The 18396-nt window shown below is 40.6% G+C and overlaps 1 protein-coding gene across 1 annotated transcript; it reads left to right on the top strand.

The window, feature by feature from the left end:
- Nucleotides 1-1248: 1248 nt before the first annotated feature.
- On the top strand, nucleotides 1249-18237 carry atad5b (ATPase family AAA domain containing 5b). Its single transcript, XM_037536585.1, has 16 exons — nucleotides 1249-1396; nucleotides 2781-3547; nucleotides 3993-4143; nucleotides 6176-6539; nucleotides 7790-7878; nucleotides 8037-8182; nucleotides 8430-8592; nucleotides 8959-9144; nucleotides 9925-10058; nucleotides 10646-10739; nucleotides 10830-10894; nucleotides 12324-12509; nucleotides 14004-14489; nucleotides 16285-16580; nucleotides 17190-17342; nucleotides 18104-18237. The coding sequence occupies exons 2-16, from the start codon at nucleotides 2825-2827 to the stop codon at nucleotides 18180-18182; spliced, it is 3315 nt and encodes a 1104-aa protein (XP_037392482.1). The 5' UTR covers nucleotides 1249-1396; nucleotides 2781-2824; the 3' UTR covers nucleotides 18183-18237.
- Nucleotides 18238-18396: the final 159 nt, after the last annotated feature.

The raw sequence follows: 18396 nt of genomic DNA, 5'->3' as shown, positions 1-18396 counted from the left end.
ACAGGCCGGCAGTCCATCGCAGGGCAGGCAGATAGACACAGACACCCACACCCACCTAGGGGCAATGTATGTCTTTGGACTGTGGGAGGAAACCCACACAGACACAGGGAGAACATGCAACCTCCACACAGAGAGGACCCCGGTCACCCAGCCAGGGAATCGAACCCAGACCCTCCTTGCTGTGAGGCAGCAGCGCTACCCACCACTCCACCTTTCTTTCCAAAAAAGTTCTGTATAGAACTATCTACAGCACATTCTCCATCAATCCGAAGGACCATCTCAGCATGGAATGATCTATTTAATCATGTAAAGGGTTCTTTGAGTGCTCATGGTTCTAAGTAGAGCCATTTTCATTGCTAAAGAACCCTGGAAGAACCACCTTTTTTTTCAGTGTGTAGCTCATTACTCCCCAACACCGGCTAAGACAGTCTTGACTGTTTATCTGCTCGTGCAGGGATGCTCACTGGAGGAACGCAGGTGGGTTCACGTAATTGCAGTAAAAGTCACAGTATACAATTTACAGTGCTTAACAAACCTATAGAAGAAATTGGCTGTGAATAAAGACAAGATGTTTGTAATCAGAATAGTGTTGGATATCAATGGGGTACAATATACATTATATCATACAATTCAGACCAGGGCTGCCCAACATTTCGACCCTAGAAAGTCATCCTAACCCGACCCCCTCAACCAGTAAGAGAACGAAACTGTGAATTTGCATAAAATTAAAGTACGTCAGTAACTAAATAGTCAACTGTCACAAAATATACTTTAAAAATTCTAAATACCAGCCATTTATGGCAGATGCTCTTATCCAGAGCGACTTACAATTTGATCATTTTACACAGGGAGGCCAAGGCGGTGTTAGGAGTCTTGCCCAAGGACTCTTATTGGTTTAGTGTAGGGTGTTTACCCTGGTGGGGGATTGAACCCCAGTCTACAGTGTAGAAGGCAGAGGTGTTACCCACTACACTACACCAACCACAGTGTTCGTATTAAATGTAGTCGTTAGACGGGAATGTGTGGAGTAACGCGTTTGGAAAAGTACTCCTGTAATTTATAAAGACCCTCACTCAGTGAAGCGAGTCAGTCACTGAAGGCGAGTTGGCTTGGTCAGGTGGGCGTGTTCTATCGGCGGCGCTGTTGCGTCATTTTTGTACCGCGCTCTGATTGGCCCTTGCAGTGTGGCGCCGAAAGAGGATCAGAAACAGAGGATGTAGAAATGCGGTCCACAGACAGGCACAGCAGTGTTGTACATTTATGGCTTTTTGTACGGATTATGTGAAATTAGACTGAGCTTCAGCCAGATTAACAGCATTAATGTACAAAACGCGTACGGCTTGTATATATTAACGGCTGGATCATCAGTCAGAGTTGGATACCGCAAAAGAAACAGGTAAGAAAACCGAGAAACGGTCAATGGATGTGAACCCTTTGAACCCTGAACTCGGAGTCATGAGAGTCGCTATGATTTGATGAGTTTTCATTCGGAGGCAGTTTTGTAGTCTCGACGTCCAGAATGCCCAGAATTTTAATAATGAAATCATTAAATCACTAGCGCGCGCACACACACACACACACACTCTCTCACACACACTCACACACCCACACACACACTCTCTCTCTCACACACACACTCACACACACACACACACTCTCTCTCACACACACTCACACACACACACACACTCTCTCACACACTCACACACACACACACACTAGACTCTACCAATACCTCTAAAATACCAATAACCACTGAGCGCTGTTGTCCAAATATTACTTAGGTGGTGCTTCATTCTCAGGAGAGCAGTGGCCCTGACATCGTAGTGTTATTTATTTAAAACACCCACCTTGTGTTTCCACTCACTGGCCACTTTATTAGAAACACCTACCTTGTGTTTCCACTCACTGTCCACTTTATTAGAAACACCTACCTTGTGCTTCCACTAACTGGCCACTTTATTAGAAACACCTACCTTGTGCTTCCACTCACTGGCCACTTTATTAGAAACACCTACCTCGCGCTTCCACTCACTGGCCACTTTATTAGAAACACCTACTTTTTGTTCCACTTTATGTGCTCCACCTACCTATCATACAGTTACAGACAGTAGTCTGTTGCTGCACAGTTTATCAGCCCCCTCAACCTCATCCAATGTTATCATGATATCAAGATATTATCTGGGGGGTGATCCATTCTCAGCTCAGCAGTGATTCTGATATGGTGGGGTGTGTGGTGCTGGTATGAGTGTATCCGACACAGTGGTGTTGCTGTCAATTTTTACACACATCAGTATCACTGCCAGATCAAGAGTGGACCACCGCCCAAAAATGTCCACCAAGAGCAGCTCTTTCTGACCAGGGCTGGATGGTGGCATCAACAGAGGAGCTACAGTCTCCCAAAGTGTGGCTCATGAGAAAGTTACCCTGATCCCACCACCTCACTTAATGAGAGGACACATTTTTATCCTGGGTATAATTTCTAAAATTCATATTTTCCTTTTTTAAATTGTACATATGTAACACATATTAAATGACTATAACTGTATATAACAATGTTATAAACTACATATTTAAACACTGAAATCTTTATTATTTTGTCTTTTTGGCCGACCACAAATATCACACTTTTGGCCTCACTTATTGGGAAGGGTTTCTAATAAAGTGGCCAGGGAGATTAGTGTAGATTAATGTCGATTATAGTTCATTCTACATCTTTCCAACAAATGTTAATGCAATGACATTACAGTCTGATGTATTTGTTTACGTTTGATCTTCAGGCGTCCGCTCGGCGTGTGAGGATAATGATGATAGTGGGTCTGGAATGACTGTCACATTCCTCTTTCAAATGTCTCTGTGTGAGGAGAACTTGCTCTTAGCCGGGACTGCCTGCATGCCACAGTTCCCCAGTGGTGCTGATACGTTCCAGAAGTTCCAGGAAAAGAGCAGTGAGGTCCAACCAAAGTTCAACAGACTGAAACGACAGAAGAAGACGGCAGGGAAAGAAAGTCCAGCTGCGACCAAGACTGGATGTGATGTGCTGTTAGTCAACTGTAATGAAATCTATTCGGAAGCCTATAATGAAAAATGCTTGTCAGCAGCTCAGGTGTCCACCAAGAACATAAACCAGAGCGAGGCGAGGCCTCGGGGGGAGGTTGGTGGACGATGTTCTGCACCAAAGCATGACCTAGTACCATCAAAGAGGTCTCTAAAACAAAGTAAGCTTAACCTGAAGGAGGTGAAAGTCAGCTGTGTGCAGGACAACACAGATGGTGTCCAGTGCTTCAGCACTGCTGACTCAGAGATAGATATCATTGACCTTTGTGGAGATGATGAGGCCCATAAACACGTTTCCGTGGTAACCACAGGACATGTGCGGGAACAGGGATGCTATAATGACCCAGCGAAAGCTTCAGTGACAGAAACCATCAGGATCAGGAGAAATGATGGTGATGTTCAATCACTTTCAGCCACAAGTGAGATGCAGAAAGCAGCTCGTTATCATGACTCCTTCAAATTCAAATCAGCAAAGAGCCATAAAGAAACAGTGAGTCTATTAATAAATACAGTCCACAGTGCAGTTAGAAAGGGGAATTCCACTGTTTTTTTCCATAAAAAAGATGTGAGATATTTAGAGCTATTTCATACCTAAATGGTTCTTTGCATGGTGAAATGGTTCTTCAGATTGATGGAGAATGTGTTGCATATGGTTCTATATAGAACCTATTTAAAAATGGTTCTACATAGCAGCAAAGAGGGTTTATGTATTGTTACAAGCTTGAAATCGTTACTGTAGCAGAACCCTGTTTGGTGTTACATAGAACCATTTTCAAAAAGGTTCCATGTAGAACTCATGGTTCTGAACAATAAATAAAAGTAGAAGTCCATCAAACTTTGATGGTCAGTGTAAATTAAGGTTCTGTTTTTGGGTGTGCTGTACTTTTGGGTGGTCTGGCTTTCCTTCCATTTCTTGTATCCAATTTTCTCTCCAGAGTTCAGGATGGAGGGATGTTTTATCACCTGAAACCCGTGAGGAGCTGCTGCAGCAGATTCAGGCTCAGAACCAGCTCTTCCCCGTCCGCCGGTTCTTCTCCCGGCTGCTGGAACGTCAGAGCCAGTCTGAAAAGGGTTTAACCAACCGCGGTGAGATACTGACGTTACTGACAGGATCAGATTTCACTAAAATGTTAATAGATTTGTATTTTCTAATTATTTTTACTTCTCGTTTATATTAAAGAGTAATATATTTTCTCCTCAGTTTCATTTGTTCCCAATTCACTCTTTCTTGGCTTTTATTTCATTCTGTTGTGTTGATTCAGTCACTCTAGATCAGGGGTATCAAACTCAACCAGTGAAAGGGCCACATTAAAAAATCTCGTCAAATCAGTTGGCCAGAGAAAAAAAAGTATTTTATTTAAATTAACGTTGTGCTAAAACCTGAACTGGCCATTGTTTTTTCAAAATATGTGAAAACCTAAACAGTAAAATCTAGACACTTGAAGTAGACCCTGCAATATTACATAGACACTTGAAATCTACTAAATCCAGAGGTCCTGAGGAGCTCAGTCTTTTAAACCTACCTATTTGCTTGGACTAGATGCCTGGTATCCTCTCTTTGCTGTAAGTTCATTAAGACTTGGGCTCAGTTTCAGAGCTGCTGAGCTGACGTTAAGTGTTTATATTGGTGGAACTGCAGATGAGAGGCATTTTGGTGATACGACTGGTGTGGAATTGCATAGAATTATGTAGAATCGTGGTGTAACTGCTGTCCTATAAGGAGAAGGAGACGGAGCTCTCCTTGTAGTGCAGCACACTGTGAAACAAGCTAATATTAAAAAATTAAAATACTTTTGCGGGCCGGATCGGATTTGTATTTGACACCTGGGCTCTAGAGCTTTGCCATTTTATCTCAGATCAAAAGGATCCAAAAAGGAGAAGAACAGATTCTAATAAACTCCACTTCCTATAAGACTTCTTATTCGCCAGTTTGATATTCCAATTTCAATTCCACCTTAAATCTCTCACTCAAAAGGCCTCCCAGGTGCTCGTTCAGTCTCTGGTCATCTCAAGACTTTACTACTGCAACTCGCTCTTGGCTGGTCTTCCCATGCAGGCCGTTGAGGCTCTTCAACTCATCCAGAATGTGGCGTCTTCAATCTCCCCAAGTTCAGCCACGTCACCCCACGGCTGCGCTCCCTTCACTGCTTCCCTGTAGCTGATTTAAAGCCCTAATGCTGCCTACAAAGCCAAAAATGGACCAGCCCCTACCTACTTGATGGCAATGATGAAATCTCGAGCCCTTCGAGCTTCGAGTACAGCTCAGCTTGACCCGCCATCCTTCAATGCGTGTGGAAGACAAGCATCAAGACTATTCTCAGGCTGTCCGTACAGCAGAGTCTCTTGCTGTCTTCAACCACAGACTGAAGACACGTCTCTTTACACAGCACTTAAATGAGCACTGAATTAAGCATTGATTGTATTTTATTGTATTGCATTGCTCAGAGTTCTGTGTTCAACTCTGTTCCTTTTTCTCTGGGTATCAACAGTGACTTTGTTTCTAGCAGTATCTGAGCTCAGCACCAGCTTTCTCTCTAATCTATTTGTAACTAGCAAAAAAAACTTTCTCTAGATAGACAAAGCACTTCTTGTAAGTCGCTCTGGATAAGAGCGTCTGCTAAATGGTATAAATGTAAATGGAGCAGCTGCTACATTCTAGAGTTAAATCGAGTTCCCTGATGTGATAAACCTTCTTCATTCACTTTAAATTGGCCTGTAGTCACATTTTATGTAGATTTACATTTACAGCAATACTTAGGAAAGTGTATCTTTGCTAGTACGAGCAAGTTAGAGTAAAAGCTACCCCTGAGCTTGGATATTGCCAGAACTAAAAGCCTATCTTGATAGCTAGAGAAAATAAAGATTTAGACACATTGCAGTGCATTTAAGTACTTATATTAGTGCTCCTCTAAGTGCTTTAAAAGGGATGTGTCTTCGGTCAGAGAGTCAGCCAGTTTGATCATTTCTGAAAGACTGATGGACGCAGCAGCCGTATCTAAGGCAGGCAGGACTTGTCAGAATCATGCAAATGATCCAGTTAAACTAAGGCTTTATGCTTTGTGAGAACCTCCTGGGCTGAGAAACATGAGTCTGTTATGTGTTTGCTTCTTTCTTTCAGGGTCAGAAGTGACTGCTGCCCGATCTGCTCCAGTCTCCGAGAAGAGGAAACAGGACACAGTGGTTCTCCATGACGAACAGCCCCCAAAACGCCAGCGATGGACCCGAGACGCAGTGAGTGTTAACGTCCCTCAGAATCCTGACCGGCCTCACATTAAACCCGCCAGCAGGAGCAGACTGAGCGTGAGCCGGAGGAAGAAACAGCAGAGCACACCTCCACGTGTTCAGAGTGAGTGTTCTGCAGGAGAAACCACGCGGCTGGAGTGTGTGCTGAGAGAAGATGACGTTCTGTGGACAGAGAAATATCAGCCTCAGTGCTCAGAGGAGATCATCGGGAATTCAGCAGCAATGAGGAAGCTGCACCGGTGAGTAGAGTAGCCTAAATTAATACTTAATAAAAAGCATTGACCAATCACAAAGTGTGCTATATGGACAATCGTATTGGGACACCTACACATTATACCTACAGGAGATTTTATGACATCTCATTCTAGATCCATAGGCATCAATATGGAAGTGGTCCAGCTTTGCAGCTATAACCGCTTCCACTTTTCTGGGAAGCTTTTTACAAGATTTTGGAGTGTGACTGTGGGAATTTTTGCCCATTCATCTAGAAAAGCATTTGTAAGGTCAGACACTGGTGTTGGATGAGAGGGCCCGGCTTGGAGTCTCCGCTCTAGTTCATCCCAAAGGTGTTCGGGTTGAGGTCAGGGCTGTCAAGGCTGTGTGAGCCTGTCAAGTTTTTCCACACCAAACTCACCCAGCCAAGCCTTAATGGACTTGCTTTGTGCACTGGGACACAGCTGGAGTGGTAGTATGCTTTACACCACTCCCACTGATGCTCGGTGTTGTGCATTTTGATCTTAGGCTTGTATGTAGCTGCTCAGCCATGGAAACCCATTTTGTGAAGCTCCAAATGCAGTTATTTTGCTGATGTTGCGTGTGAGTTTGCGTGGTCTGCTGCTCCATGGCTGAGCTGTTGTTGCTCCCAGGTGCCTCAATTTCACAATAATAGCACTTACAGTTGACAGGGGCAGATCTAGCAGGACAGAAATTTCACAAATGGAATCGCAGAGGTGGCATCCTGTGACTCATCAGCTCATCAGTTTGTCCCATTCTACTGCCAGTATTTGTCTATTGAGACTGCAAAGCTATGAGCATCATTTTTATCCACCTGTCTGCAATGAGTGTGGATGAAACACTTGAACTCAATAATTTAGGGCCTGTGTCCCAATACATGTGGCTGTGTGGTGTGTTACAGTAATGGTCACTAACAAAACAGAATGAAAGTAAACACAAAAAGGAATTATTAAATAAATTACAATGTGAAAAATGTAACTGAGTGAAAAGTAGATCATTTTACTCACTAACATACTTGAGTAGAAGTAAAAGTATTAGAATACAGAGAAGAGGACAAATCCACTTCTGATCACATCTCATTAACTCTTAAAAATCTTACAGTGAAACTTTCATGCAACTATAATTACAGTGGTCTGCAAAAATGTTTCATGACTCAATAAACTGATTTATTAATATTCATCTGTGTGCTTAGTTAAAATCTTTTAGTTAAAATCTCTTTTCCTCTTTAAAATCTCTCTGTCGCGGGTGATAACAGCTGGCTGACGGAGTGGAGGATGAGAGCGGATGTGGAGGAAAGAAGGAAAAGACAGGAGGAACGACGCAGAATGCAAGAGGAGAGTAAAGGTAACGTACATGCACATACCGGTGAGACACAGTCTCAGTGTTGGGGTAAAGAATTAAAATTACACAGAAGGTTTGATTTTTCACCAAACTGTCTTTTTAAATGTCTCCACTCTCGCATGATCTCACATTCAGTCCTGTTGTGTCCCTCCTGTGTGCAGAGTCGTGGGACTGTGGTGATTTCGAGGGCGAGAGGGTGATGGTGGACTCGGAGGTGGAGCTGTGTAACACTGTGCTGATTCAAGGACCTGCAGGGGCCGGCAAGACCGCAGCGGTGTACGCCTGCGCACAGGAGCTGGGATATAAAGTATGCAAACAATCTCATTTTTTATTTCGAGTGTCACCCCTTGGAACTGAGTTATAAGGGATAGTGGTTGAAATCTTCCCTATGAAATGGAACAGACTTCAAATAAAAAAGAGCATTACTTCATTAATACTAGCGGTGCTGCCAGTCTGCGTTGGAGGGTAAAGTTCAGCCATCCAAACTGCTCTCATATGTAAATGCTTATTACTGAGACTAAACCTCTATGAGTTGGCTTCATACCTCCCCACAGGTGTTTGAGGTCAATAGCTCGTCTCTGCGTAGCGGTCAGATTGTCCTTTCGCAGCTCAGAGAAGCTACTCAGTCTCACCAGGTGGGGGTGCTGCAGTCTGGCTCCACAAAGCCCCAAAACAGCCACAGCACAGACCCTCCTGCAGCTTCTACGGTGGCATCTAGTGAGTTGACTGAGGTCTTAAGCGTCTAACACAATAGTTAACATATTATTATGAATTATTAATTGCATTACACTAATGTAACCTAGCGCAGAACAGGAGAAAAGGGCTAAAGGGAACAATAGGGCCCAGTAATAATGTTCTTTATTATAGTATTTTAGTACCATGTAAAAGTCTTGGACACATGTTAATAACACTTTTAGTTTTTTGGCACGATTGAAAATCATTTGGTTTTTTAATGTTGTTTTTGGTCCCTTATTGTTGTATTTTCCCTTAAGTTGTATTTTTCTACTACAGTTGTATTTTGTTGTTGTTGTTTTTCCTCCTTTTTTCTGATGCGTATTTTTACTGTATGTTACTGTGTTTAAGGAAAAGATGCTTCTAAAAAACTCCTTACATCCACCAAGAAAAGCTCCTCCAGAAAAACCTCAGTGGGCTCCCGTAATGCTCCCAGAAAGAAAAGTGCTGCTCCGGCGACTGGAACGCTCAAACACTTCTTTAAGAGAACCCAGAGGCCTGTGGACAAAAGCACTGACTCTCCTCAAGACCCACACGGTACGTCTACGAGAATAGATCTTACATAGATTCAGGTCACAAGCTGTCTTGGGCTAAATTGAACTAAATTTGTCCATATGACTTGTTCTTAACTGCAAACATCAGAATGTTGTGACACATTTGGTCATTTGGCCTTTAAACAGGTGAAGAACATGAACTTTCACAATACTGAGTTCCCTTCAGCTGGTTTGGTTGATGTTCAGAGCTTCCCTGAAAGCGTTTTCTTATTGAACACCTTTAAAAAAGCCTTTATTTAGAGTTGTATTGACTGGATTTTGAGTAAAGCTGATTAAACCTATGAAGCAGTAATATCAGTTGGTTTTATCAGCCAGAATAGATACCAGTTGGGCTGTGAGACTATCACTAGGCTTAATCTGAGGATTAACCACATCCTTAAAAAAGTGGTGCTTCCACAGTTCCTTGGTAAAGAAAATGGTTCTGTACAGAACCAAGAACAAAGAACTCTTTGCATCGTGAAAGGGTTCTTCAGATTGATGGAAAATTTGCATAAATGTGTTAAAGATAGTTCTATATAGAACCTTTTTGAAAATGGTTCTTCTGTTGTTACAAGCTTGACATTGTAACAATAAAAGAACCCTTTTTCATGCTACATAGAACCCTTTTTTGCACATTTTCCATCCGTTTGAAGCACTTTCACAATGCAAAGAACCCTTTAATCATGGTTCTTTGAGTGTTCATGGTTCTATATAGAACCATTTTCTTTACTAAAGAACCCTTAGAGCACCATCTTTTTTCATGATATTTTTGTCCCTCCTGCAGGTTCTGATGAAACCAAACCTGATGTGATTATTGAGTCTGACTCAAACGCTAAAGGTTCCAGTGAAGGACACATCCTAAACACTGAAGACCGAAAAAACAGGACACCTTCTATATCTCTCATACTGTTTGAGGAGGTAAAGGGAAAATATCACATAAAATACGGTATAGGAGCCAGACCAGACCAGCTTGGGCGATGTATGATATTTTATTGGTATTGTAATCGTTTGTATTATCGTGATGCACAACATGCATTTCTGTGCGGATTGTGGACACGTCAGTAGTTAAAGAACACTGACTAATGGTAATGACTAGTGATGATAGCATGTTTTCTCACAGAGAGAGCAGAAATAGCCCTGTCTAATTGGATTTGGTGCAGCACCGTTCATTTTTAAATGTTCAACACATTTTGCCAGAACATCTTGATCCGCATCATGATATAGTTGTTTTTTTCTCTCCATATGGCCCACCCCTACTGGGCCACCCCTACTGGGCCATATGCCATGTTTACCTCCCATTGCTACCTATTATCACAAAATGTATGAGAATGTGAAATTGCAATCAACAACGTCAATAAACAGTTTACTTATAATCTCTCTTTAGTAGATTTAGAGATTCTTGGTTTCAGCTTCAGCAGCTTCATCAGGCCTTTTGCACATCAGCTTACGTTTTATATAGTTTCCTCTGTCACGATGATCCTCAACATGTTTAATACTGTCTGCAGGTCGACATCATTTTCAGTGAGGATGTGGGGCTTCTCACAGCCATTAAGACCTTAATGACCACCACCAAGAGACCTATTATACTGACCGCTAACGGTAAGTTCTGTTTACTTCAGAAAAATATTTTGAAACTATCTGGACATGTTTGTGTTCAGAGTGTAACTTTACAGTACTGAATTTTCACAGATCCACTGTTCAGCAAAACGTTTAATAGCCGTTATGAGGAGATCCATTTCAAAACTCCTCCAGCGGTAAGTGCTCATCAATCTGCACACACTCCACCACAGTAGTCTGGAGTTTGGTAATGTCATCAAAGCCACTGCGTCTACCTATACTCCACCTATTCCGCCTCCAACAGTTTAGCTCCTACCACTTACACTGAAGTTATAAGGAGTGTTGCAGCCTGCACTGCTATGCTATATTTTGTTTTCTTCTCTTATGTTTAAGACTGTTATATGTAAACAGAAGTGGGAACAAGTCGTTAAGTTAAAAGTAACAAGTAAGTCTTGACACTAGTCCCCAGTCAAGATAGCCAAGTCTCGAATCAAGTCTGGAGTCGGTGAAGGTGAGTCCAACGTCAGTATTTCTAATGTCCTAAATAAGTCTGCATTCTTCAGCTAATTCAAGGCCACAACACTGAATAAAGGTAACAGTACTGTAGCCTTTTAACGACAGCATGTTAGCAGTGTATGGCTGTATATTTATTTATTTATTTGTTTGTTTGTTTATTTTTCACCCTGCCAACTAAAATGCAAAATCCATGGTACACAGGTAACCATGACAGGCAAGCTTTTTTAGCCAGCAGCTTCTTATTCTTCTGGATTTTATACTCCGGCACCTGACTGCAGCACCATTTAAGGTGGAACAGCAAATCCCAATATAACACTGGCAAACAAAAGTCGACATCAGCTTTGTGGGGAATGCTGCACTTGTTTTACCTGCAGAAGCTGTTAAAATCGTTCAAGGGCTGTGTTTCTTTGATTTGCTACCACGATGAAAATTGTCGTTTCACCTGCTAAGTTTTTCCAGTGAGGCTGGAGTTTTAGTGCAGAGTTTGGCTTATTGATGCTGTTGATGCTTCGCTTGTTTCCTTCGTTGCTTCCACTTTGAGTCTCGAGTCCTTCCAAGTCAAAAGGCTGAAGAGTCAAAGTCTGAGTCAGTGGTGTTGAAGTCAAAGTCAAAGTCTTTCTCCTTTTTTCTTGAGTCGAGTCTCAAGTCATAAAATTTGTGACTCAAGTCAGACTCGAGTCCAAGTTGTATGACTCAAGCCCACACCTCTGTATGTAAATGACCTGATTTCTGATTGACTGTCCTGTATTTTGCCTGATTGAAAATAGCAGTGTGGGCAGAAACACTACTTATAACTTCAGTGTGAGTGGGCGGAGCTTAACTAGATGCAATGGTGTTGATGACATCAGAAACACTAAAACACTAAAAAGGTGAAACAGGGACTTGGGAGTGAATGATGCGTTTTGAGATTTTAACAATGTTGATGAAGATTATTTTAGAAAAAAGTGATCATAAAATGATTTTCGATTTATGGGACAGTCTGTGATGAGTGGAATGATGCAGGTATGATTTAAATAAATAAATAATTAAATAAAAAAGGATTTTGGTTGGACTAACAATAAATAAAGCATTAATAAACCCAGTGGTCCTGTTATTGTGCATCTCTAAAAGGAGACCACCAGAAGCTACCTGCATTGTTTGTGTGTGGTGGAGAGCACGTGGCTGGCCCCAGATGACCTCAGCGCCCTCCTGGCGGAGTGTGAAGGTGACGTGAGGAGGAGCGTGTTGGAGCTGGAGCTGTGGACGCGCAGTGGAGGAGGAAGGACTCGCCGACAAGTTCAGAACACAGCGCTGACCGTGAGTCGAATCTCAACGTCAGTGCAGCATTTCACCCCCAGACATTCAGCCAAGGAACATAAATACATAAAATACTTCACTCCATGCTGTTCCAGCTCTTTTTGAATGAGGCAGCCAGTCAGAACAGAGCTTATTTACATGCATTAGTCTTACAGGAACAGTAATAAAAACAGCCGGTTTAATTCTAGAGGATAAACAGAGGTTGGAAATCATGTAAAAATTACCCATAAATGGCAGTCAAGGTCAAGAGGACCTTGAGAAAAAAAGAAAAGAAAAATGTGTGATATGGGCCCTTTAAAGTTTCACGACTAACACCACTCACACAATCCTCTAGTGACAGGCGAAGCTGTCTGTGTTGAAATAAATTGATCAGAAATATAAAGAGATTTTGCTAACTGTAGACTTCTCAGAGTCTTTCTTCCTTGGAGATATAAGATCTTGTTTTTTTATTATTATTATTATTATTATTATTTTTCAAAACACTATTGACAAAATATCTTAGGACAGGATTTATTCTCAAAATTAAAAATATGTTTTTAAGTAAGTTTGACCCAAGACAGAAAAATAATTTTCATGTGTTTTTGTAAATTAAACAAAGAAAACAAGCATCAGAATTGTTGCTTCACATAAAAAAGCAACGTCAAAAGCATCTCTAAAAATAAATGGAAAAAGAGGGGGTTGTTCTTTTTTTATTTTAGTATAAAAGCAATATAACGAAGACACCAACTTTCCATGGTTTATTTTTAAACGGGCTCATTTCCGAGGCTTCCGAGTTGTAGGACAGTGATAGAATGCCACAGCTACAATGCTGATGTGGATTAAAAAGCAATGTAAAGCTTAAACCCCACCAGTTTGTCTCATGTAAAGTTGTTCAGTATCTAATATCCTTGATGATGTGGTTGTATTATTTATAAACTGTTATCTATAAACATGGACTAAAGCGCTTAAGCATCACTGAAACAGTAGCAACCACCTGGAATACCTTTTTAAAATCTATACTGTCGTCTATTAGAGGTCCTGAACCTCCACATGGTTTGAGAGAAGTGTGCGATGATTTAGGCATGCAGTTAGCGCCATGCTAATTGTTGGGGTATAAGCTTTTATTACTTCGCTCCAGGGCTAAAACCAATGAAGCAAACTTTGGGCACCGAACACAGATGATCAGCTACATTTAGGGTAAGAATGGAAAACGAGTAAATTAGATTCCTTTCAGGTTAAACCAGATGCTTAGGAAAAAGGGGCCTTTTGGCTTGTAATAATACTGTAGCCCTTTTGGTGCTATATAGAACCCTTTTCAAAAAGGGTTCTTTAGAGAACCTTCTACATCATTCTTCATCAATCTGAATAACCATTTCATGATATAAAAAGCCCTTTTATGCCTGCCAAGGCCTCTTCGAGTGTTCATGGTTCTATATGGAACCATTTTTCTTACCATCTTCTTAAGAGTGCAGTTCATTTGGTAACATCTGTGTCTGTTTCTCCTGGCTGTATTAGTGCGGCTCCTGGGCTGAGCTGGAAAACACTGGGTGTTTGGAGGTCCTAGTGGAGATTTGGAGGACGGGACGGAGCTTTTTCTACTCAAACCTCGACGTTCTTTTTGCTCCGCTATCCAGAACCTCTAAAAACACAGATAGAAACGCTTCTCAGGCAGACAGCCTCAGGTTTAAGGAGAAATTGGAAAAAGAAGAAAATTCCCCCAGCTTGAGTGTGACAAGGCCTGGAAAGCTTTCTAGACTGAAAGTGAGGAAACATAAAGCTGCTGGAGGTGAACTGAAAACGACACACTCTCCCTGCTCAAAGCTTGCCTGTCTCCACCTGGATATATTTGACCAACCCGCTTCTCCTGTAAAATGCCAATCAGAACATTTCTCAGCTGAAGAAAGTTCATCTAAGCTTGTGTCCTGCTGCTTAGAAACACTGGCCCAGTTTTTTGACACCATGTCTTTCTTGGATTCCTGTATTTACAAGCAGCAGCTGCAGGTGGGTGTGGGCAATATGATCTATCATTTATCATGATAAATTGATGCAAATAGAATGCTAAACACTATATTCTATTGTAGTTACTGCTATGAGATTGGAAAAGATAAACAGATACAGATAAAAATCTCATTCAGCCGAATGAGAAACTGTAGAACAGACTCAGTTTATATCACAATACCTACATTTAGAGTCGGTTATTCATTCAGCCTAATGAGAAACTGTAGAACAGACTCAGTTTATATCACAATACCTACATTTAGAGCCAGTTATTCATTCAGCCTAATGAGAAACTGTAGAACTGACTCAGTTTATATCACAATACCTACATTTAGAGTCGGTTATTCATTCAGCCTAATGAGAAACTGTAGAACAGACTCAGTTTATATCACAATACCTACATTTAGAGCCAGTTATTCATTCAGCCTAATGAGAAACTGTAGAACTGACTCAGTTTATATCACAATACCTACATTTAGAGTCGGTTATTCATTCAGCCTAATGAGAAACTGTAGAACAGACTCAGTTTATATCACAGTACCTACATTTAGAGTCAGTTATTCATTCAGCCTAATGAGAAACTGTAGAACGGACTCAGTTTATATCACAATACCTACATTTAGAGTCGGTTATTCATTCAGCCTAATGAGAAACTGTAGAACAGACTCAGTTTATATCACAATACCTACATTTAGAGTCGGTTATTCATTCAGCCGAATGAGAAACTGTAGAACAGACTCAGTTTATATCACAATACCTACATTTAGAGTCAGTTATTCATTCAGCCTAAAGAGAAACTGTAGAACAGACTCGGTTTATATCACAATACCTACATTTAGAGTCAGTTATTCATTCAGCCTAATGAGAAACTGTGGAACAGACTCGGTTTATATCACAATACCTACATTTAGAGTCAGTTATTCATTCAGCCTAATGAGAAACTGTAGAACAGACTCAGTTTATATCACAATACCTACATTTAGAGTCGGTTATTCATTCAGTCTAATGAGAAACTGTAGAACAGACTCAGTTTATATCACAATACCTACATTTAGAGTCGGTTATTCATTCAGTCTAATGAGAAACTGTAGAACAGACTCAGTTTATATCACAATACCTACATTTAGAGTCGGTTATTCATTCAGTCTAATGAGAAACTGTAGAACAGACTCAGTTTATATCACAATACCTACATTTAGAGTCGGTTATTCATTCAGTCTAATGAGAAACTGTAGAACAGACTCAGTTTATATCACAATACCTACATTTAGAGTCGGTTATTCATTCAGCCTAATGAGAAACTGTAGAACAGACTCGGTTTATATCACAATACCTACATTTAGAGTCGGTTATTCATTCAGCCTAATGAGAAACTGTAGAACAGACTCAGTTTATATCACAATACCTACATTTAGAGTCAGTTATTCATTCAGCCTAATGAGAAACTGTAGAACAGACTCGGTTTATATCACAATACCTACATTTAGAGCCGGTTATTCATTCAGTCTAATGAGAAACTGTAGATCAGACTCGGTTTATATCACAATACCTACATTTAGAGCCAGTTATTATGGCACATTTCAACATTTTAAATAGTTTATTTTTTACATGTTAAGCTCAATATTAAATTGCTGGTTTGTAGAGAATTTGTTCACTTATTTAAATTTAGAAAATCAACAAAACGCCATTTAACATGAATGTTCAAACCTTTGCATGCGACTGTTCACATGTGCTGTAAAAGTAACTTCAGTTGTCGTGATGTTCTGTCTTTATCTGTATCTCCCACCCTTGATCGCAGGTTCCTGGACAGTGCCAGGCTGGTCCACAGGGCTGGATGGGTGCCAAACTGACGGACAGTTTAGTGGATGAACTGAGAGAGGAGGACGTGAATCCACACTCTGAGCGCTCTTATGAGCTCCTGGCTGTTTTGGAGTCTCTGGGGTTCCACCAGTGCAGAGGAGAACTTTCTGAGACACGGAGAAAAGCTGAAAAACTGAAGGACGTGATGGGAGGAGAGACATTTACTCATCTGATGGAACATCTCATCCTTTCTGAGTCTGCTGATGCTTCTGCCTCTCAGAAGAGCAAACCTGGGTGAGCACTAATTTGTGAAGGGCTGTATTTGTTTCAGCGCTGTTGATGAATTGAATTGATAGTTTGGTGATAAATGTAACTTTCCTCTTAATGTAGTTTACCAGCCAGGATATGTCTGGTGTTTGAAGTTTGCTTCTGTAGTTTAAGCACTGGAGTAAACATGTAATGGAAGCTTATAGCTTTATGACTAAAATCGAATTGTTAAAGGGTTTATATTTTACATTTTTCTTCACTTTTGACATTTGTGTGGGTTTATTGATATATGTAAATGAGCTCTCTTCTGATTGGCTGTCCTGTATTCGAAAAGCAGCCAGACTGGACGTAAGCAACTGCAGGCTGAATCGGCAGATATAAGTAAACGTGTTGGTTTTTGTAACATCACAAAAAACAATGGATACATTTGTCTGTGCAGCTTAGTTTCCTTATATGGACAAGATAGCGAGTCAGTAGACAGTTAGGAAAAATGAACAATGTTTATATACTACATCGATCTCTTATTTCCAGAAAAGTGGAAATTTTGTTTTTCAATGATATGAGCCCTTTAAATAATCTCCAACAGGCTTGATTATGTAGTTACAAATGGCCTTATTTATATTCTTCTTGTTCCAGTGCTGACCAGAAGAGCAAAGAGGTCATCAACAAAGTGTTGTCTAGTAAGGCGTTCCGTTGTCATGGCAACAAGAAGGCAGTTGCCATGGACTACCTGCCCGCCCTTCGCTGTATATGCAGAATGGAAAGAGCGAAGCAGCAAAGCCGACCCAGGTGAGGCGTAGAGTCCGTGTATAATTGATTTAACTGAATCAATCAGATAAAATACATTATTATAACATTTTCTGGTTGTTTTCAATCATTAATAATCTTAGAATACTAAGTGTTTCCCAAATCCAGTTCAGAAGGACCACAGTATTCAAAGTTTGTTGTAACAAACTTGATTGAACTCAAAAAGGCTTTGTTTATTAGCTGATGAGTTGATTCCTGTGGCTTGAGGCAAGAAACGCAGAATTATTAACTAAAAAATATGAGTTATAACCACTTTTAGTTCCCTGAAGACCAATGCTTGATTGAGAGATATCCAATTGGGGATTTGTGGACCTCTCTAGTGGACATGTGGTTAATATTATTAGAATTGCGTAGTGTAAGTGAATGAATTATCTACTATTGTCAACGTCTTCATCAGCATAATGTTGATTTTGAGATCATTTGAGATCGAAACACTGAGCCAGATCTTCTTTTTGAGTCTGTGTGTATCGTTAATACGTAGACATATGGATGTGGCTTAAAAAACTCAACGCTTATGATTTTAAATGATTATTTCAGGCTTTATAGGGCGACTCACAGCAGCAGCAGCAGCATGAAATTGTAAGTCGCTCTGGATAAGAGTGTCTGGCAAATGCCATCAATGTAAAGGTTCTTCACAGTTGGTCATCTCCATTTAAAAACTGGTTCCCTTCAAAGCTTTCTGGCACCTTTCTGTAATTCATGATTCATGCAAGTTGATCTTTATCTCATTTTCTCATTTACAGATCTTTACATTATTTGAGTGTCATTCGCCCGCCTCTCCCCAAAAGCACTCTCAAACTGCTAGCCTTGGATCTACACTGATACGGCTCCTCCTGGATAATCTGCATAATAATAATATTAAGAAGAAGATTTGGAAAGTGTCATAATTGTGATATTGTATATACATTTCTAAATATGTTTTTTTTGTTAGCTGTATTGCTCGCTATGAATTCAAAGCTATATTTTTCTTGTATTTTTGACTAACTTATTAATAGCTTTGTGCTCTAGACATGATATAAATGAAAAGTACCTTCAT

The sequence above is a fragment of the Pygocentrus nattereri genome, chromosome 30, assembly GCF_015220715.1.
Source record: "Pygocentrus nattereri isolate fPygNat1 chromosome 30, fPygNat1.pri, whole genome shotgun sequence".
Classification (NCBI taxonomy): domain Eukaryota; kingdom Metazoa; phylum Chordata; class Actinopteri; order Characiformes; family Serrasalmidae; genus Pygocentrus; species Pygocentrus nattereri.
This window is presented reverse-complemented; position numbering and strand designations above follow the sequence as displayed.